General features: G+C 31.9%; 3 protein-coding genes across 5 annotated transcripts; 1 reads left to right on the top strand and 2 right to left on the bottom strand.

Annotated features, from left to right (window-relative positions):
- Positions 1-1,204: 1,204 nt before the first annotated feature.
- LOC105194380 (uncharacterized protein CG3556) lies at positions 1,205-12,001 on the bottom strand. 3 transcript variants are annotated; one of them, XM_026133911.2, is made up of 7 exons: positions 11,759-12,001; positions 9,455-9,563; positions 7,907-8,147; positions 7,101-7,348; positions 4,841-5,227; positions 4,090-4,494; positions 1,205-2,768 (listed from the first exon to the last, which is right to left on the bottom strand). In XM_026133911.2, exons 2-7 carry the CDS (start codon positions 9,555-9,557, stop codon positions 2,707-2,709), a joined length of 1,446 nt encoding a protein of 481 aa, XP_025989696.1. In that variant the 5' UTR covers positions 9,558-9,563; positions 11,759-12,001; the 3' UTR covers positions 1,205-2,706. The 3 variants fall into 3 exon arrangements, with proteins under 3 accessions (XP_025989696.1, XP_025989698.1, XP_025989697.1); XM_026133913.2 differs by having other exon boundaries at positions 4,090-4,488; XM_026133912.2 differs by having other exon boundaries at positions 9,455-9,560; positions 11,759-12,000.
- Positions 12,002-14,625: 2,624 nt separating this feature from the next.
- On the bottom strand, positions 14,626-18,593 carry LOC105199445 (dolichyl-diphosphooligosaccharide--protein glycosyltransferase 48 kDa subunit). Its single transcript, XM_011166580.3, has 3 exons — positions 18,379-18,593; positions 16,260-16,886; positions 14,626-15,727 (listed from the first exon to the last, which is right to left on the bottom strand). Exons 1-3 carry the CDS (start codon positions 18,509-18,511, stop codon positions 15,183-15,185), a joined length of 1,305 nt encoding a protein of 434 aa, XP_011164882.1. The 5' UTR covers positions 18,512-18,593; the 3' UTR covers positions 14,626-15,182.
- Positions 18,594-18,961: 368 nt separating this feature from the next.
- Positions 18,962-20,845, top strand: LOC105199444 (probable GDP-L-fucose synthase). The gene is made up of 6 exons (XM_011166579.3): positions 18,962-19,216; positions 19,380-19,494; positions 19,578-19,706; positions 19,780-19,993; positions 20,061-20,198; positions 20,382-20,845. The coding sequence occupies exons 1-6, from the start codon at positions 19,092-19,094 to the stop codon at positions 20,615-20,617; spliced, it is 957 nt and encodes a 318-aa protein (XP_011164881.1). The 5' UTR covers positions 18,962-19,091; the 3' UTR covers positions 20,618-20,845.
- Positions 20,846-21,947: the final 1,102 nt, after the last annotated feature.

The raw sequence follows: 21,947 nt of genomic DNA, 5'->3' as shown, positions 1-21,947 counted from the left end.
TATACTGTTCTTACTTATACTGTAGTGGCGGTTAAATTTTGATTGGATGATTGAAAAGAAATTTTTTTGCATTTTCTCTGCAAAACCTATTTGCGAAGAAATGTAAGAAAAACAGAAAATTTGCGAGAAGTATGCGGCACTGCCGCTAGGTGGACACGAGAGTTTTATATCTCGTAAGTGAAAAATTATATAGTAGAATAAAAGCCATAACATTATGTGATTTTTTATTCTTGTCTTGACAAGAGTATTTTTTGAAAGCAAGTCCCCAAAATTAAACTCCAAATAAAAAATATGTTTAATAGTTTCATCGACATTTAATTAAAGTTTGAATTTTTATGACTATTTTCATACTAAAATTATGTTGAAATTTTACTAACATTTTTCTGCTAATTTTATTACATATTTCTGCGCAATTTTTGCGCAGAGTACGCCAATTTTGAGACAAAGAAATCAGAGAAGAAATGTGAACAAGAATTGCAGAAAAATATTTTCTCCTGGAATGGCCACTCTTCTCTGGTCAAAATTCTCGTACACTACATACATTTTCAAAATTGGTACTACATAGCACAGAATATAGTACTATTTTACGACGCTGCCGATAAAAAAGCTGGGAAAAATCATGGTCACTTTTAGAATTTAGGATATAGATGCCAGTTTATATAAAACATAATTATTCGATGATAGTAAGAAAGCCTTCTTTGGTCGCAGCTAGATTTTAGTGCTTATATTTATTTGTGTGATTTATATACTTCTCCGAATTCAACTAGAATGTGCGCCGAATTAATTTTGGTCATAACACAGCATGTCGAATAAGAATTAGTAATATCATTATTTATATTAAATTGATTAATTTAATATAATAATTGATGCTGATTTGCATCTATATACCCATTCTCCCCTGAAAAAACTGTGAGGAAGAGAATTCGGAGAAGTATATAAAATCACACAAATAAATATAAGCACTAAGATCTAGCTGCAACCGAAGAAAGCTTTCTTACTATCATTGTGTTGTTACACTATCGGTCCAATAACATATTTGTAATAATTATTCGAGTTTAACACTTTCATTAAAATGATATAAAATTGAAATTTTGTATGTTTTGTATAATTCTACACAATTTAAATTTATGAAATAAATTTATGAAATAAATGCTTAAATCTATAAAAATATGAAAGTATAAGAAGTTGCTTCATAAATTACCAATTTACATTTTATCATATTTATTTTTGTGTTTTTATAATTTTTAACTTGATTGTCTACTATAGATAAGCAAAAGTAAGTTTCTATTAAGTCGTACTATTTAAATAGTTGACATTTTTTTCATAGGAGGTGGCATCTTATCTATCAACCTCACTTATCAATATGTTAGGGGAGATGCCAGTTTTTCGTGACTTATTTAATTCTTTTTTCTCAAAAATTTAAAATGTTAAAATTTAATTATTCTATTTGTATAAAGAAATGAGGATTTCAAGAATATTATATTGATTTTTTGTCACTTGATTTCATAACATGCTTCCTGAAGAAAGGCTTAAGTTATGGCACTTTCCCCCAACTTTTCTTATCTTTAAATTAACCTTACTAAGACTTCACTTCTAAATTGTTTTACACATTTAAAATATGAATAAAAAGAAAGGGAATAAATATTTCATGTTAAAAAATAAAAAAATTTTTAACACATTACATTTTTTAAAAGTTTAAGAAATCTTTTTGTTATTAGCATGAAATTCGCTTGTTGCCCCTTTTTTATTTTTCCATACTTTAATTGCGTAAAAGATTTTAAACTTTACAAAATCAATTTGAAGAAATTAACCAAAAAAAAATATCAATAATTCCATCAGTTTAGGATCCTGTTATGATATATAATTGTTATTATGTTATTCTGATCACATAAAAGTGTTCAAAGAATATGTTAGTCTAAATTCAATTATTATACGTTTGTTATCGAATCTTAACACTAATTACGGCATTCAACGTGTTAACAGAATTGTTATATATATATATATATATATATATATATATATATATATATATATAGTTTTTATGTACGTGTCTTGATATTGACCTAGCAATCCATATGTTTATTTTACCAGATCCTTCAAGTTCAAGTAATCACTAATGAAAAATCATTGCCAATTTAATGTACCTATAAATATCTACGTCTACATATTTTCCTTCATCTAATGATTAGATTCTAATCCTTTATTTCGAATTAATGTAATGAAACTTTTTTAAAGTGTCGATAATAGCGATGGCAGTGAATACTGAATCTCGCTTTCGAGATCTCTCTCTCTCTCTCTCTCTCTCTCTCTCTCTCTCTCTCTCTCTCTCTCACCCTTCCTCTCTCACTCTCTCTCTCTCTCTCTCTCTCTCACCCTTCCTCTCTCACTCTCTCTCTCTCCCTCTCTTCCTCGCTTTCATTCGCTCTACTCATTCATTCTTAACTTATTCTCTCTTCTGCTCATTACATCATCCAGTTCCTTCATTCGTTCAATCATTCGTTCATCCATTCATTCAGTCATTCATTTATTTATTCATTCACTTCACTCATCAATTTTCTCTCCTTTGCTCTTTTTCCCATATTTGTATAATTATCGCTTTCTTTATTCACTTTCCTCTTTGTATTCTTCGAAGTATTCATCCTTTTTCTTATGTTAGTTTCTTTTCATTACAATTTATTTTGTGCTCTGTTCTTTTCGTTGTATACTTCATAGCTTCTTATACCAGAAAAGATAATGTTCTCCTTCGCTAATCTGCAAGTTATCAACACCTGTAAACACGGAGAAATAGCAAAATTACTGATAAGTTAATATGCTTGTTGCTACATATTGTCTAATTAAATTTTTCTACAAATAAATTTTTTATTAAAAAATATTTTTACATTAAATGTAAATGTATAATAGAGAAAAGTTGTCAATGCCGACACAAGTAACTTTTTAAAGTGACACACACCCTCCCTTAATTTTTGGAAACCTAACAGTACACTTTATTAATATTGATGAAAACATGATTTTATACTCTCAAGGGCCACGGGACCATCGATTTTAATAAAATTTTACGGATGTGTTGTATTCAGTCACTCTAACCTTTACTGTAATAAAGCCGTAAGTTGCAGAAATTAGGCATTCTCGAGAAAATGATAATAATTAAATATTTCCAGTACCTATAGTACCTATAGGACTGCTACACTCGAATCCCAGGGTTTGATCCACGTGGATGAGACTTTTTTATTTAAATCTTATATTTTTAAATTGTTGTAATAATTTTTAAATCGTTTTTACTTATTTAATATAAATCGAACCTGGGACCCTGAACGTTGCAGTTAACGCACTAACGCCGCATGCTAACGTCGCTGACTTGATAATCGTTCTTCTGTAACGATACTATAGGTACTAAAAATATGTAATTATTATCGTCACTTCTTCGAAAATGCCTAATTTCCGCAACTTACGGCTTTACTACAGTAAAGATTTGAGTGAACATTACACACCTATAAAATTTGATTAAAATCGATGATCCGTTCTTGCCGGGTTTCCTTTGTTAGAACAAAACTCAAAATAGTCTTAAATATAAAAACCGATTATGAATACCGGCCAATATTTATTGTTACTGTTATTACTATTAGTTATTGTATAATTTTTCGTTAACCTTAGAATGGTATTTGAGATGCATTTGTATCCCAAGAGAATTTTCAAATTACGTTACTGAGTTGGCCTAGATGTCCCAAAGCCCAATTAAAACTTTTTTTGAAGATTTAAAATCAGTTAATTAGAAAAAAGTTAGCAATTGTTTAATAAAAAATTTATTTTTACATTTTATCTGCACATTTTTCCTTTAAACAGTTTTTAACCAACTTCCGGTTAAAATAATGAAATTTCATTCTCTTCTTTATTAAAAGATGAAGAGGTTGACTTATTGTACGTTATATGTATAACGCATATAAAGCATTTTACACTATGATAAAGAATGGGGTTCATTTAAAGCCCACTAAATCTTTTAAGAGTGCAAAAATAGATATAACCATTCTAGGGTTCATGGTATTAACATTTAGAAATTATTATTATAAAAAATTTTGAGTAAGAAATTCATACCTCCAGGTGCAACCAGTTGATTTCCAGGTGGCGAAGATGATTCTGGCGGCGAAGGCAATCTATAAAGTAACCAGTAGTGATAGGACATAGGTTCCTCTTTGTAGCCAGCCAGTGTGTGAACATAATGACCATTAGGCCATTCGGACGCGCTAAATTGAAAATGGGAAGACATGCTTGCTGCCAATAGCATCACACTGTAGAAAGTTTCGTTTTTGGGTGCAGTCACTGTCAAATTGTATGTTTCGTTTACATTGCTGCCGACCCACAATGTATACGATACATTTACGAGCACTGGCGCCACGGTGCCCGTGGTTAGCGTAGTATCTATATTATTTGTATTATTTCCCGACATGTCTGATGACAAAGAAATCTCGCTATGGTTATCGGATGTCCCAATATCTGCAACTTACAAAAAATTTATTTTGTTTATTCTATTTATTTCGAGGCAGAAATTGCACTAACATATTACATAATTTAATAAAATATGTGTTTGGAATCGGAAGTAATAGCGCACAGTTTAGAAGATTAGAAAATTTAAAAATCACACAAGAACCATTATTTCAGTACTAAAACCTTGATATGACCATTTACGGACTTATAAAGAAATTGGTTACAAGGATTAAAAGAGATTTTCGTAATTAAAATACTAAGACTACCAACTCTACATTTAATTTACCTGTAGTCAAAATTATAGTTCTTGTTCAAGGTATAAAAGTAAATAATTAATATTTTATAATAATAAATGATTTACCGTTGCTTGTAGTTAGACGAGGTGGCGTATTATCCGACAAATTCTGTCCACAGTCTAGAGCTCGAATGCTGGCCAATCCACGCGGCGCAACTCCTAACATCGCTTCGGCAGTGGCATGAACATTGCCGTGAAAAGAACCATCTGGTCGTTGTTGATTGATTAGCCAGGTTAAAGCTGCAGATCTGTTCCAGTTATCTGCCGGTTCATTCTCAACTTCCTCTAATGCTTGCATTACCAATACAGTATTGCGCAGGTCGCCAAAACTGCCATCATGCCTTTGCTGTCGCGCCAGCTCCATCGACGGTTTACGAACGATGTGATGAAGATTACGATGCCGATGATCCTGAACGATACACCGCAGCGCCAGAATCAACATCGCAATAGTATCTAGAAATTTTACTCATTATTAGTAAAAATTTGTTTACGAGCATTTCCAAGCATAGTTCAGAACAAAATAAAGATATGGAATTTATACATTTATAAAATTGACAAAAAAACTTTGGTAACGTGCACGGGAAATCTATAGGGTAAGTCGACAGATACTGCACTACGTCATTTTGTGAATGGGGTTGAAGTACAACTGGAAACAAAATACTTGCAATAGGAGTTTTCATTGACATTAGCAAGAGCTTTCAATAGCATCTCAAATGAAACAATCGTAGAAGCAATCCACCAGGCACTCGTAGACTAAATACAAGATATGCTGATGGATAAAAATTTAATTATCAGTCATGAAGAAACTCTGAAGTTTGCGACTGGGAGTTGTCCACAGGGAAACATTCGGTGCTTGTTAGATCGCTCTGTTCAGATCGCAGAGCAGCTATTGGAGCATTTGTTAAGACTTCTATAGACTTGTCTAATTTAAGACTGTATGCAAGTGCTGACAAAACTAAAGCAACATGACCTTACTCTGGATTTCTGAACACTAGGGTAACGAGACGATGGATTGGTTGGCAAAGCTGGGGATTCAAATGGATCCAGCTTCACAGACCATCAGCGTCTCTTTTGTCATCGGAAGAAAAGTTATAAAAAGATGGTTAAAACAGGAGTATTAGAGCTCCTTAAGGTAGCAAGTCGGCTCCTGAACGACGATCCAAACAGATGAGCATGAGATGAGTGATTCCATGACAAATAGAACAAAAGAGTTGTCAGCAATAAACAAGAATAGACTGAAAATGAGAATTAGCTTTCCTACGATACCTTCAGAGCACATTAATATAATTTTGGATTTGTCGACCAAAAAGACTATAAACTACGGAAAAAAGTCAAGACAGCCTGTATATCTTGTGTCACTATCCTGCACTTGCTTATAAAAGATACAGATTATGTATTTCTTATAGTTATAGTGGAAAAGAGGGTGAGCAGTCTTATAGGCTATTATATACTCATATATAATACTGAGCTAGGTTTAATGAGCTAATTTCGAAAACGAGCGGAAAATCACAGAGTACTTTATAGATCTACGTGACGTTAAGAGGATGCTAAAGTAACAGAAGAACTTCCTCGACGTCGGTCCTACAGATCACTGTAGATTATTTTTCGAGCAAGACCAGGCTATTGCTCTTTGTCCATTGCATAGATCTGTCTTTGTTTTTTGATTATTTCGCCATCTGCGAAAAGTCCTATCAACTACTGTTGGGCTCCATATTGCTCTGTTTATGACAGTTCAGCTTCGCTGAGCGAAATATGCGCGTGGTAAAAGCACATTAGCGTATCTTTTTTGTTAGGCGTTCAATCGTAACTTTGCAAGGTCAGTGTTATTCGTGCATGTTTTCTGAAGGGTGCTCTACTATCATTTTGTACGCACGAGCTACACAACTTCTGTATTAAGGTAAAGTTAACCTCAGGTGACGGCTATACGAGTGAATTTTTAATGATTTATTAAATTTTTGTTCGATTTTCTTATAAAATTGACCTGAGCACCCTTTCTTTTTACGCGTATTTCAATTCTAAAAAGTTTTTGTGATTCTGTAAAGCCAATCCAAAAATATTTAATGCACTGTAAATGTCGGTAATTCGTGGTACTTTAGCATCCTCTTAAGGATTATTTTAATTCCATCCACTTCCTTACACTATTATTATTACTTTAATTCATGCATATTACGTGTCTCATATTTATTGATCTTAAAATACAGTCCTAAATTGAAACTAATATGTGTATAATGTAAAGAATTAAATTCACAAGAAATTTAATAATACTAATGCTAATGAGCATCTTAATATTGTACATAAGTTTTTAAATAAATAAAAGACAACTCACCGACGTTATGATCCCTTGCAGCATTCGCGATATCTAAGAGACGGCGCATCTGACGTTTACGCACGTGTGCTTGCGCACTGCATGCTGCAAGCGTAGTCAGCGCAAAATCGTAATCAGTCGGCGGTTCATGATGTTGTAATGTACCAATTAAATCGTGACCATGGAACTGTCTCGGGTCCATGCACATCGCATTCAAAGCCAAAGTGTAACGTGCCAGTTGTACTGGAGAAAACCCAATTTCCCGATGTCTGTAAACATTAGCGGTGGCAAACAATTCATATAAGAGCATTTAATATGAAAAAATTTATACCTGATATATGGCGTAAAAATACATTCTTTGACGCGTACATACATTAAAAGTTTAAAAAATTGATAATAAATTAAAAAGACAAACTTATTTAATACAAAGAAAAAAATTACTACAATTATTCAATATTTATTATATATTATGATAATTTGTTGTCTGATTGTGTATTCAAGATTTGCCACCAAAAGACGAACTTATTGATACAACTTATTGACAAGTTACGGTTTTGCCAATTTTTGAGCGAGTTTGATGTCAACTTAATTTGCTAATAATTGTTTACTGGAAATATGACATGATAGAACAATTTTATTTGCGACTTTGTTTTCAGTAACAAAAATATCGAAAAAATGAAATTTATTTTTAAATGCACAATTAAATAAAAAGGAAAATACAAAACCCATTTTTTTTAAGAGCAAACAAAGGAAGTATTTTTCTACAAAAATAATTGTGTTGAATGATGAAATTATCACACGTCAGAAAAATTATTAAAAGTTTTTACCTCCAGAGCAAAAGCACTATTTCCAGTTCCATTTGTTTAGCAATAAGTTGCAATTCAAGCGGTGCCGGTGGAGCGATGTTATCATCATGAGAGAGATTGGCCAAACGAAGAACCAAAAGTACTCGATGTGTGTCATTACCCCAACCGGCATCCTTATCCCGTTGACTCCATAACCACGTAGCCGCTCGCTCAAGAATGGTTTCCGCTTCAGTTCCGGCCAATGATACCTCAGCGTTGCTAGCTGATGATGTCAGTTTTTTCATTATTTATAATCGATCCAAGGATATTATATTTCATATTTTAATTCTTTTGGGTCTAGTGATACACATATATGTTTTATATATTTATATATCATATAAAGAATGTACAAAATATCACAAACTTCTTATATCTTGAAAACTAAGCATTTCTGAGAAAAATATTTTAAACAAAAGTTGTAAAGTTTAAAATAATCTATTTATTAATCGTAGTCTGGTAAGGTCTGGTCAATTGAATTATTTTAACCTTTTGCGGTACTTTTTCTAATGAATATAATTTTGTGAAACTTGTTATTCGAAGGGTTTTGGGGTCGCTGAGTACAAATCCGGTATGAATAATATAAAATTTAAAATGGCGGATCCAATATAGCGGGTGGAATTTTCAATATTAACCGAATTCACTTGAAACTTTAAAAATTACGTTTGCCATATTAGTCCGCCATATTACATTTGGCATTTCGAATTTTATATTTTTGACATCGGATTCATAATCAGAGACCTTGAAAAACATTTGAATAACAAGTTTCAAGCGATTGATTTTGATAATTTTGTTCGCTATTTTAAATTTTGAATTCTTGACATCGAATTCGTAATCAGTGACCTCAAAAACTCCCAGACAGTGATTTTGAAGTATAAATTATTACGCAAAATTTTATGCAAACAAAAATCTCTAAAAACTTTTCAGTATATATATTATGTACTTATATACTTTATATTGCACATAATTTGCACAGAGCAATTCTCCGCACGCGACACGGGATCATGCACGAACATTCGAACTTCTTAGCTTATTATAGTAACAAAGTATCTTTTTGCCTTAAATTTTATCAAGTTATTTCTGAAAAAATTTAGTAGCGCTGACCATAAAAATTTTATATTATGTTAAGTCTTTGCAAAAAAAATTTTCATTTATTATTATATATAGTTATACATATATAATTATATGCAGTTATATGTAATGACTACATAAAATTATGTGCAGTCATTATACATAATTACGTATAATTATTTATATTTTAATATATATGAACAATTTTTTACCGGGACCTTACAATAAAAGTTACTAATATAAACGTTTTTAATATTTTTGCATTAATTGTATATCTTTTGATATAGAGATTTACTGGAAACGACTTATAAAATGTTAAGGCAAATGGTATCGGATAATGTAAATAAAAAAAAAAAAAAATAAAGTTTTAAGGGTTCTAACGACTTGGGCCTGGGGCCGCAGCTTCCTCTGCTCCCTTGGTAGTTACTCCACTGAATCTTGTATATAAACGGAAAAACATACCTTCTGCACGAGTGAAAATGCATAACCATCCCAGAAGAAAGATCACAATAGCTATATTTGCTCTACCCCACATGATATTTGGATGAGTTTTCAAATTCTGCATGTGCTACTGAAAGTTAAATTATAATTATAATTGTGGAGAACATTTTAAAAGATAAAATTATAAATTTTGTTCATTATTTTACACACACAAATACACCTACAAAGTGTCCTGGTACAAATATTTATTTAAAATCTTTAATCTTTAATGTTTAAAAAAAAATATTTATTTAATTACAAGTAACGAAAAGATGTAATAACTAAACCGCATTGATGATCTACTTATTATACATTACATTAAAATTGATGATGAATGAATAAGAGAAATAATGTGCTGTCTAGTTACGTATCAATAGTGTGTTATTGATGTTACAAGGACTTATCTTATGTGATCCACGGTTTACATTGCCAGTAGAGCGACAAATAAAGATCAGTATTTTAGTATCAGGAAACACGATAGTGTCTCGCGCAGCGCGAGGAACGAGCGCAAGAGTGTTTTATATCTTTTTATGCAAGCCAGCACAACTTTCGAGATTAGCGGATCTCAGTAATGTTTGAACTGATTAAGTTCTGAGTGGCCTTAATTGATAGTTTGGGTATAAATTGTATAAGTGTTTTTATTTTTATTTTTTTCTCTTAGTGTCCTACGAGCGGAGATATTGTGACGTAAAATTCAATAAATTATTAATTTTTTTATAATTAACTAATTTTAAATCTTCAAAAAATGTTTCAAAAGAGACATTTTGAATTGAAAAAAGAAAAAACCTTGTTGCTATCTCTTATAATTATTTTGTTATATAAATGTTAAATATCAGAAACTGGAGAATAGAAAAAAATAATGAAAAAACATTACAAATTTTTTACCTCTGTTTAAATATATATTTTTAAATCAAAATGCATAGATAAATACATATAAATGTAATGAAAACTTGTTATTGAACCTTGTTAATCATGATTGTTGCACAGAATACATCTAATAACTCTTCACAAACTGGACTTTGATCCTTTAAAACAGTATTCGATTGATTTTACCCATAAAGTTAAGTCATTGTTTACTAAATGGATTGTTGACGAAATTTCTTTATATATTCTTATATATCAATATGTCACTAAACATGTCAGTATATTAATAAACTTGTAAATATAACGTTGGATCATTTTATTCATTCTAATTTTTGTAAAAATGAAAAAAATATATAATTAGATTGAGTGCATATGTGCAAAATATGAGCTAAATGGTACTTTTAAAAATCCTTGCTGCACTCACATAAATATTGTCCCATATTTGTAATTAATGTTTTGAAATGTTTCCTACTTTGAATATAACCGTCAATTTTTAATTTTGTACTCAGCAAAAAATTAGAAAAGATCGTAAAGCTTAGGTAGACCATATTTACATTTTCTCTACATAATTTATTTACACAGAAATGTAAGAAAAACAGAAAATTTTTGAACAGTACAAGGCACTGTCACTAGGTAGGCACGAGAATTTTCTATCTCGTAAGTAAAAAAATCATAACATAGATTAAAAGCCATAACATTATAATGCTAATTTCTCTGTAATTTCATCACATATTTCTGCGCAAAATGACCTAATTTTGAGACAAACAGCGGAGAAATGTGCAGAAAAATTACAAAAAAAATGTTTTTGTCTGGGTATATATAAAAATTTTTATTCGTGAAAATTGCTGCTATGAAGTCTATCCATTACGAAACATAAAAAAAAACAACGGTATATAATCAAAATACAACAACAAACCTGTACGCAAGCGTATGAGTATACGCTGTGATTGAGTAATCACATGTCTTATACAAATCCAACAATCACTTGCATGTGTAAAATTAGGACCGCTACTAAATGCTACTAAATTCGACTTAAACGCGAGGTAATGGCTAAAATGCTAATCGTATAAGACAGTCGATGAAATGAGCATAATATGTAAAAATTTTACTTATTTTCTTATCAGCTTACTAAAATCTTTTTTGATTTACGAAACTATAATTGCATTATAGCACGCTTTTTATCATGTCACGAGAAAAATTGTACACGACTTCGTGAATAATGTGAAATCAATCTTTAACGAGATTGACATCCCCTAATAATTTTCACTCGCACAATGATTCATCGTTTAATCTATTGCCTTAAAAACAAAGCAAGAAAGGCTCAATTAAATCGAACGAGAATTTTCTTGACTTTTTGTGCCATTCTTGTGTCAATTCGATCTTGTAATTTTGGCGATTGTGGAGGTCAAAAATTTCGCTTACCGTTTTAAAGTAAAAGCGATGCTACGAGTTCGTGATGCACGGTGATCGTCGGATTTTGCTCGATTTTGTATTTTATGACTTTGCTGTCGCTGACTTCTTATCACTACTAAATCTGACTCGATGGCGGCGATGGCAACGATGGCCACGGTAATAACGACGACGATGGCGACAACGAAAGCACGACGACGGGGTGGCTGCCACGATACCCTCTGCCTCTGTGAATGCGCAATGCAGACTAGAAACGCCGCGCCGCGACGCGTGAGAGGAGAACCGCCGCCCTCCACTTACCCTCACACAAATGCCTCGTGTGATCAGCGAGAGAGCCTGGTTGCACTCTAATCGGAGTTTTGAACAAATGGAATTATTTCGTAAATTTACTGATGTACAAAAATGCAATATTCCTCTTTCTTATTTAATAAATTAATTATTTTGATAACTTTAGTAATGGAACAAGAGAATAATTTTCAAAAATGTTTCATACATTATAAATAATAAAAAGTAGAAAAAATATCGCTGCGACTAGTTGTAAAAAATTGTTGTAATTATTACATAAAAATGTTCTTAAAAAATTTGATTTACATGTATGTGTCTATTGAGAAACATAAAGCAATGAAAGAATGCAAACACTAAAATAAAAATAAAATTAACTTATAAAATTAAATCAAATCAGTTCATTATTATTACAGTACTGTCAATGGAAGTTGTGTTACGTCAAATTTTAGTATATAAAATAAAATCATTAAAAAATTCAATATATTTTATTTATAATATAATTTTAATGACAGATATGTTTCGATATAAAAATTTCGAAAAATTTTTATCATATATATATAATTAATATACTTCATTCAGAAACTAAAGTAATTATTCTCCGCTAGAATTTTTTCAATATTTTTACAAAAGTGTTCAAAACGATTATTAAAAAGTATTGTCGAAAATATCATAATCGTATTTAATCTTAAAGATCATCATGATAGAACTAATTGCTTGTAAAAAAATATATAAAATTTTAAAAGTAAATCATATAAGACGTAAACATAGAATAAGAATATATTATAATACTATAAGTATTGATAAAAAAATAAGGGAGGAAATCATAAAGAAAGTGTTATTATAAAAAAAACACGTATTGTTTAGAAATTATTGCATGTAAATATTGAGTGCAATTTTAAAAATGCAAAGTTTACTGCATAAAAATATTCTTAAAAAATTTGATTTATATATAAAATCATACTCTTGTATAATTTTACGTGTAAAATAATATTTAAAACTTTAATGTATTTGAAACAATTTATAATCAATTATTTTTAATTTTAATTATGAAATTTACACATGAGTGTATGAAGTCCATCACTACTCGTATAACTATCCTTTTCTAACATTCATAGCAAGCGCCGTTCGATCTTCCTCCCCTATCCTCGAGTTTTCATGCACCCTCTCCAGCAAACGTTAATTCCCTTGACTCACCCTATCTTACTCATTTTTATTCATTTCTTTAAACTACACTTTTTTTCCTCTTTTTTATCTTCGCGTTTTTCCAAAATTTTTGCTGCCTTGTAATCTTTACAGGAATTTTTTTGTCACTTCTACATCCGCAGAAGTCGAAAGAGAAAAATGCTATTTTTGCGCTTTTTTTCTGTCCTATTTCTCTACTATTCGTCCTCTGAATCAACCAGCGTAGAACATTCCCGATGAATCAGCGTCTCTGTCTTTTTCCTTCCATTATCTCGTCTACATTAGAATCTTTTGTAGATGAAATTAAAGGGAGATAGATTTCTTTAAGTAATTATGCTTTGAAGTGCTTTGCTGGCTGACCGTCAGGGAAAGTAATCTATTTTATTATTAAAAAATAATTCTCTGATTTATGTTGAAAAAAATCAAGATACCCTACCGAACAATAGTTCATTAATTATAAAAATCTTTGTAAGTTTTAAATAAAATCTGCTATCTTCTTTAGAATCTTTCTTTTAATTTAAATTATATATATTTACTTCATAAAAAACATTGTACTAAAATTATATTTATGCCTCTTAGAACCTTCGCTGTTGATCGTAAATGATAATTTTACAATTGTATGAATAAATATACTATCACAATGCAAACATTTGGATTCTCTTCAATGCATGTTATAACAAGTTAAATCCAAATCTAGTGTGAGGATAATCCGATGTCTTTTCCCATTATTTGGTATTGTGAGTTCTGAAGTTAAAATCCCAAAAATGGATCAATGATATGAAGTAGATGTTTACTAAGTAGGCGTCGATTTGTTCTATTTATAAAAAAAAACCATAGCATCGAAAACAACGCGTGAACTTAGAACGTATTAAACTCACAAATCATACACAATAATGAAATTGTAAAGCTTAAATAAAATTTTCAGGAAAATCCCTGATTCCAGGGGACATAGTCTCAAATTCTTGACTTTCCAGGTAGTAGACACCCTGGTTACGCTGAAATTGCTGTTAGCATTTCTGCGAATAACGATACGCCAACATGCTTCATGAAAAGAAAGTAACAATAAGCAACAGCTTTCAACATTTTGAAAGTTTCAAGGAAAGTCTCAAAAAAAGTAAACATGACATTAAAAATTATATTTTAATTATATTGTAAAGTTTTTTCTTAATTTATCAAAATTCGTCAATATGCTATACATATATCGGTTATTTGTAAAAAAAACATATATTGTAACAATCGGTTATTTAACAATAAGATTGGATATTGATAAGGATAAAATGGATTATCGAGGAAAGATTGTCAAATATAAGAAAATAGATTGAGTTAATATGCCACTATAGACGACTGATGAAATTCTAATTATATATTAAATATATTTCAAAATATATTAAAAATACAATACCAAAAAACAATGATGAAATTCTAATTATATATTAAATATATTTCAAAATATATTAAAAATACAATGCCAAAAAACAATTGTAATTCCACAAAAAAAATGTACTCTATGCCTCGCGAATTGAATTAAGTGATGGTACAAAATTTTTAGCGTTTATTCGTTCTTATGAACTTTTAGTACAATCTTATATACACTACGTTTTATATACAGTGCTTTAATTCTTGAATAAATGTGTGAACAAATGTACTGTATGAAAATTTTCATGATTTTTTTTTCGTGATGTAACCATAATAAATGTAAACAAAATCTTATTACGTACATATAGGAATGCAATTTTTAAGACATAGCGCTACATTATTTATAGAGTGCTGCTCGATAATCACTGATACTCGAATTCATATCAGGACAAATCATAAAACGATTTTAAATAAGTATTAACAATTCAATTTTTACTCTCATAAATTCTCTTATGATATTACGCTTTTCAAGAAACAAATGGAAATGATACTACAGCCTTTAAAAAAGGCCACCCAATCGAACACGATAATAAAATCCGCAAACATCGGTACGTTATTCGGACTTTGGTTTTGTATCTTCTTTGTAATGCAACAGTACAAGAGAGAAAAGAAACACGCCGGCCATCATAGAGAACGCACTTATGTAATATGGAAAAGCGCTTGGTATAAAACGCTCGTATTGCGTATGCTGCAGTGGACGTACGGAAACCTGCGTGGTGCTATACAGATGCGTCAATCCGATACGTGTATAATCCACCTTGAACTGATACACTCCGTATACGTCGGGAATTTTGAACCTGCCTTCATAACGGCCATTTCCCACCGGTTTCATAGTCATACGCACAAACGGATCGATTCGCACGAATTCCAGCTGCAGATCGTTTGTCTCGTAGGGCACCCATTTACCATCAGACAGCCTTTCAACTTCGATTGAATATACCACGTTGTCCATAATGGTGTACGCGGCTGGCGGCTGCGTCTCGCCGATTCGATGATGATGAACAGACGACACGCGGATAACACCGTTCTCCTTGAATACCCATTGTGCCATAGCCTTAGCCACCATTTGATTGCCAGACTTCTCATATCTTTGACCACCTGACAAAGCAATCAACCTTTTTTAAATCTCAGATAGAAATTTTCGACAATCGAGTATAAAGTTTAATTCTAGAAATATTGATTAATTTTTTATCAAACTTTAATTTTTATTTAATCTTTCGCAATGTAGCGAAAATAAGATTTTCATGCCATCACTGGAAAAGTTTTTTTAAATTTCACTACATTTTTAGTATCAAGGTTTTTGAGGTCACTAAATCCGAATATATTAGAATTTCGAAATTCAACATGATGGGTTCAATATGGCGGACCCAAAAAACTTCGGCTATTTTTATAAGGAATTTTGGGTCATTCGCGTCCAATCATTAATCATGAACATCCTATTTTTGATTCCAGAATCTAATAGCTGGTGTCAAAAGCTTTTCAAAATACTATAAGTAAGTTACTTTTCATTAAGTACTTTCCAAGTTATAAGGCTTAAAAATTTTAGTACAATGTTACTATAAATTGATTAAAAAATTTTTAAATATATACATTTTCTCTTCTTTTTGCTAGTAAATCTTGATTTTTTTACCTTGTCCTTTTTGAACAGGGCTGGTGAATGCTTCATCACTGAAGAAAAATAGCGAACCCGAAAAGAGAACTCGAGCATTGTTTCTTGCCTGCAGAGCTGCTATCAGTAAAGTATTTTTTCCAACTCCATGTGGATATTCTTTGACTGGTTGATCTGGATAATAGGTGTATGCTGAAGTGGACGCCGATAATAAGCGTAAAATTAAAGGATTATCTGTATCTGCAATCAGTCCAGTTCCCTGATATAATAATGGAGGAATGTCCTTGCTTCCAACGATAACTGGAGCATCTATTAGATTCGCCGGATCCGCCACTATAGTGGTATGCTGGCCGCTGTCAGAAACATCATAGTTCATATGATCGATCACAGTGGATCCTTCCTCATCTACCTCCAAGCCACATTCAGAAGCCAATTCATGCATAGCATCACCAGATTGCGAAGAGCCGGCGAGTAGAACATTTCCACCGTCATCTATAAATTCCGTTATCGCGTCTACATTTAGGACACCGCCAAATTCTTCCACGGTCGGTGCAAATATTATCAAATGTTCGTACAAATATTCGCCATATTTGGAAAGCTGCAAAGTTGCGTCGTCAGCTGACTTGAAAGTTAATGCATAACCGCTGTCTGTAATAATTTTAAAACATTAATTAATATTACGTAATTCTGTCATTCAAATTTATTCAATTAAATGGAGAGAAGGGCAGACAGAGCAGAATCATATTAATTGATACATATTTCTTCTGTAATTTTATATAATTTTATAATTCTTCAAACTATGCATCTTTACTTTCAATCTTAAAACACAGTTTTTAAATAGAACCAGAATAGTCACAATATTACATTAAGACTGATACAAATAAAGATCTTATAAATATTACAAAGAACTTGTTATAAAAATATCACTCCAGTCAATGCTCTAATCTGGACTTCCTTATTACTATGTAGGAACAATTATTTAAACCTCTTTTTGTCTTGACTTCCTTCAACCTTCTCCCCATTTAATGTTATACATTTTAATTGTTTTATATATATATATATATATATATATATATATATATATATATACATATATATATATATACATATATATCACAATTATATTTCACTTATTCAACTACTTCTTAACAATAGGAATAATAAAAAATTACAGTATGTAAATAAATGTTACATAAATATTCTAAATATGTATTTCTGTTGATAAAATGTTTTAAGAAGTTCATATGAATATGGGTCAAGAAACGCTTTATTTTTGAAATAGATGAAATTTTATTGTGAAACAGTGGAATATCTTGAAAATGAAGTAATTAATTTTATGTCCAAATATACTAGAATAAAGAATAAAATATCTTATTATTAATTAATAGTTTACTTTAGTATGTAGAATAGAGACGAACTTATCACCTATGTAAGAATAATCATATACTCCATTTAAAAAAATAAAATCTTCATTAAACTTTGAAAAATTAATTTTTTAAAAATTTCAAAAATTGATTATCGTTATCTATCTCCCTTTAGTCTCATAAATTTTAACTAAAACATTTTTTTCTTTATCAGTTGCCTTGTTTTCAATATGTTCCACTATTTCATAATAAAATTCGTTTTCCTTTCTGATAAACTAATGTTTTTTTATTGTGGTCTATTTGACGCTACAAATGCTTCAAAGCATTTAACCAATTAGAACAAAAAATTTTACAAATTGACTAATCAAAAAAGGTAAAGCATTAAGTGGACTAAACCTGCAGTGAATTCAATTATTCCAATATCGATTAATAACAATAGTATACGACATTGATAAACGAAGAAAACAACATGTGATTACATTATTAATCAACCTCAGATCAATCCAACCCGGTCAATAGCGCTACAAGTGTTTCTAGACTCTAAACGTTCATATTAATTTTTTTTACATTTACTAAAATAATTTTGACTCAAAAAACTCAAAAAACATTTCTTGTACAATAAATAATATAAGTTTCTAGAGATGAATGAAAGTAAATCGATATTTTACGTTTCAATCGTTTGCAATAACGTGTAATAAATGCGAGAAACGGTACAAAGGACAGATGTGGTCCGAATGTTGGCGATGATTAGAGAAGATAGACAAAGTGCAAGATACCTTGCAACATCTTGAAGAATATCGAGTGCGTCTCCTTAATTGCGAGATTATCGAGCAAAACTAGGATCGGGCCGCCGGCATTCGAGCCGGCGAACATTAGGAACAAGCAGAATAACCTCTTTACGGGCCACATCGTGCACACCACTCAACACCACTTGCGACGAACAATCTGCCAACGACACACCACGGCGCACACGTCACGGTGTTGTTTGTGATTCGGGCCGGGTTTTTCGCACATGCGCAGCCAACCACCATGTATGTAGGCTGCGTTTCGAAATTCATAGGGTGCATCTAGATGCGCGACCGCTCATTGAGAACGTAAATAGCAATTAAAGACGATTCTTACCTTTAGATCCAGCCAATGATCTTATTGCTACTTACGCTCTCAGTGAGCGATCGCGCATCTGGAAATGCACCCATTGCTCAAATTCTGCCTCTCACACACTGAACGCGATGAGCGATATCCAATGAGAGTCGCGCTTTCTCTATAGCGATGTATTATAGAACTCTCATTGGATATCGTTTATCACGTTCAGTGCGCGAAAGCCATTTGAGTGCAGGAGAGTGCATATCCTTGTCTTTCTACTTATGTTATATACCATCATTTGCGTCCAATGTTCAGTACTGTTCAGTACCATTCAATGATTCAATACGATTCAGTATGTATGGTTGTGTATGGTTGTCATAGGATTTGAGGATTATTTTAATGCGACATGAATGTTGTGCTTGTAACCGGCGGTACGGGACTCGTAGGTAGAGCCATTCAAGATCTTGTCGAGCATGACAAAAGAAAAAATGAGAAGTGGATATTCATTGGATCCAAAGATGCGGATTTGCGGTAGGTTAAATTGAGTAATTAAGGTTAGGTTAAACCGATAACCAAAGGTTGATTTGCTATCGAGATTGTAAAATGCTACTACCGATAACCAAAGGTTGAGTTGCTATCGAGATTGTAAAATGCTACTTACATGACATTTACTTTAATAAAATGACTTTTGCAGCGATAGGGAAAGTACACGGAGGTTATTCGATGCTCACAGACCGACACATGTCATTCACTTGGCTGCTATGGTCGGTGGTCTCTTTCACAATATGTCACATAACTTAGACTTTTTGGTAAATATCTCAAAGGACGCGATATTTTTCACTGCTTGCGCATATTCCATAACTTTAATATTGTTTCTTAATTTTCATTGCAGAGGAATAATATACTCATGAATGACAATGTTCTGCATACTGCCCATGAGTATAATGTTGTGAAGGTTGTTTCGTGTCTTTCTACTTGTATATTTCCTGATAAGACTTCCTATCCAATAGATGAAACTATGGTAGTATACATATGTCAAGTATCCTAACTTATACCAAGTGTATGTAGATTAATATGTACTACATGTATTCCAGGTTCACAATGGACCTCCACATCCTTCGAATTATGGTTACAGTTATGCCAAGCGACTCATAGATATTGCTAACAGAGGTTATTATGACCAGCATGGGAGACTGTATACTAGTGTAATTCCTTGCAATGTCTTTGGCCCACACGATAATTTTTGTCCTAGTGCCAGTCATGTAATACCTGGGTTAATGCGAAGACTGTACGACTTGTGTAAAGATGGTATGAAAATAACTTTTGTGTATAAATGCCATTTAAATTTATTGTCAAGTTAGTATTTTTTATCAAGGAAATACAGAAGATAAGGTATTCACTGTATTGGGTTCTGGCAAACCTCTGAGGCAATTTATTTATAGCAAAGACTTAGCAAAATTAATTATTTGGGTGCTGTGGGAATATGATTCCGTGGAACCCATTATATTGTCAGGTAATTATTCATTTGGACACAGTATTATTTTTCTTATTCCTTTTCTATAATTTTTTGGTAAATATTTATCAATAGCTTTGTGTGTTTGCTATTATTTTTACATTGCAAAATTTTGCAAAAATTGCAAATTATTAGCGTTGATTAGCTTTATCATGGAAATTGCGAAAGAATAATAATTTTCAGTGGACGAAGCACAAGAAAAATCTATAGCACAAGTGGCAGAGACGCTTGCGCAAACTTTTGACTTTAAGGGAAAGGTGGTGTATGACACGTCAGCAGCGGATGGACAGTATAAGAAAACGGCAAGCAACGCAAAGTTACGAAAATACCTACCCGATTTTCAGTTCACACCATTTGAACAAGCGATTAAAGAGACTGTTGATTGGTACAACAGAAACTATGATCAAGCGAGGAATTGAAGCAGTGGATTTGCAAATTTTTACGGTAATAGTGTGATAATTTATACTTCCAACATGAAGTTTTGAATTTCAGATTATTGAAATTCAAATTAGCATTAAGCAATGTAAAAGTTACTTGTTGGTGAACAATAAGATTAAAAAAACGTATGAAGATTGATGGGTATCATATAATTTTATCACATATTGTAAAAAAAAAATTATTTTTGAAGTAAATTATCTTTGCAAAACGTTGTATTTGTCATTCAGGGAGAGCGAGATCGAAATGTTTTTGACCTTTACAGACGATTTAATCAAGGTCTCTAAAATCCACAGTAATTTCGGTGAGTATTTTCAAACTGTTAAATAAACATTTGCGGATACGTGGATATTTTTATTGATCTAGAAAGTTACCTATCGAATGCGCATACTAAAGATAGATCCAGGCGAGCACCTGACGCGATGCATTTATTTTCGCTCGTTCTCAACACCCCTGAAGTATATTTTAGGTCAGTTTGCGCATAAATTCGACCGATAGATCGCTTTATGATGTGTATTGACTGCAGCGATTGACATGAAATGTAAATGTAATTTCGCAAATGCATCATGAATAGAAACTTTATTGATGAATCTTTAATTAGTGACACCAATAATCGTCAATTTAACGTGATTACACACGTATGTGTATTTTGCTATAAGTAGTTATTTTATGAATATTCTGAAAGATGTAACATTTTGGAGTTAACTTTTCTCAACGAAAATGTTTTCTCGCAAATAAAATCGTGCAACCAACTCCAATTCTTTTTAGTAAACTTTTTAAAAATTAAAAGTGAATTTTAGTTTGGTAAATTTTTTTAATAAAAATTTTTAAAATTAAAAAAACATTAACTTGTAATTAGTAAAAAATATCCGAAATTGAAATGTCGCATACGTGATATAAAGATGACGGCTTTTTAATAACGAAGATTCGTTCACGTTTCTAATTAGCCATTCTATATCTGGAATGGGAAAGCGCTGAATAAAGGACGATGTCCGTTCATTCGTAAATTACAGCTCCGCTGATGTCCGTTTCTCATTGTAAAATACAGCCCCCGTTAAAACGGAGGCAAAGAGGAGAATTTTAATTAGCCAACGTCAGTACAATCGGCCCAGATACCGAGAATAATGGACTGGAAAATAAAAGATCGGTCGGTTGAAAAAAAAAAAGAAGGTCACGGGTAATTTTCGCAACGAGCGACTATCACCGTGTCGATCGATGCGAGGAGCGACGAAGAGGACAACTGCGCGCGTGTCCTTATCGCGGGGATACGTCTTCAACATGACACCGAGGGGCCTTTTGCCCCGACCGGCGCGA

This window comes from Solenopsis invicta, chromosome 3 (genome assembly GCF_016802725.1).
Source record: "Solenopsis invicta isolate M01_SB chromosome 3, UNIL_Sinv_3.0, whole genome shotgun sequence".
Lineage (NCBI taxonomy): Eukaryota > Metazoa > Arthropoda > Insecta > Hymenoptera > Formicidae > Solenopsis > Solenopsis invicta.
The sequence above is the reverse complement of the archived record's forward strand: the minus strand, read 5'-3'. Positions and strand labels throughout refer to the sequence as shown.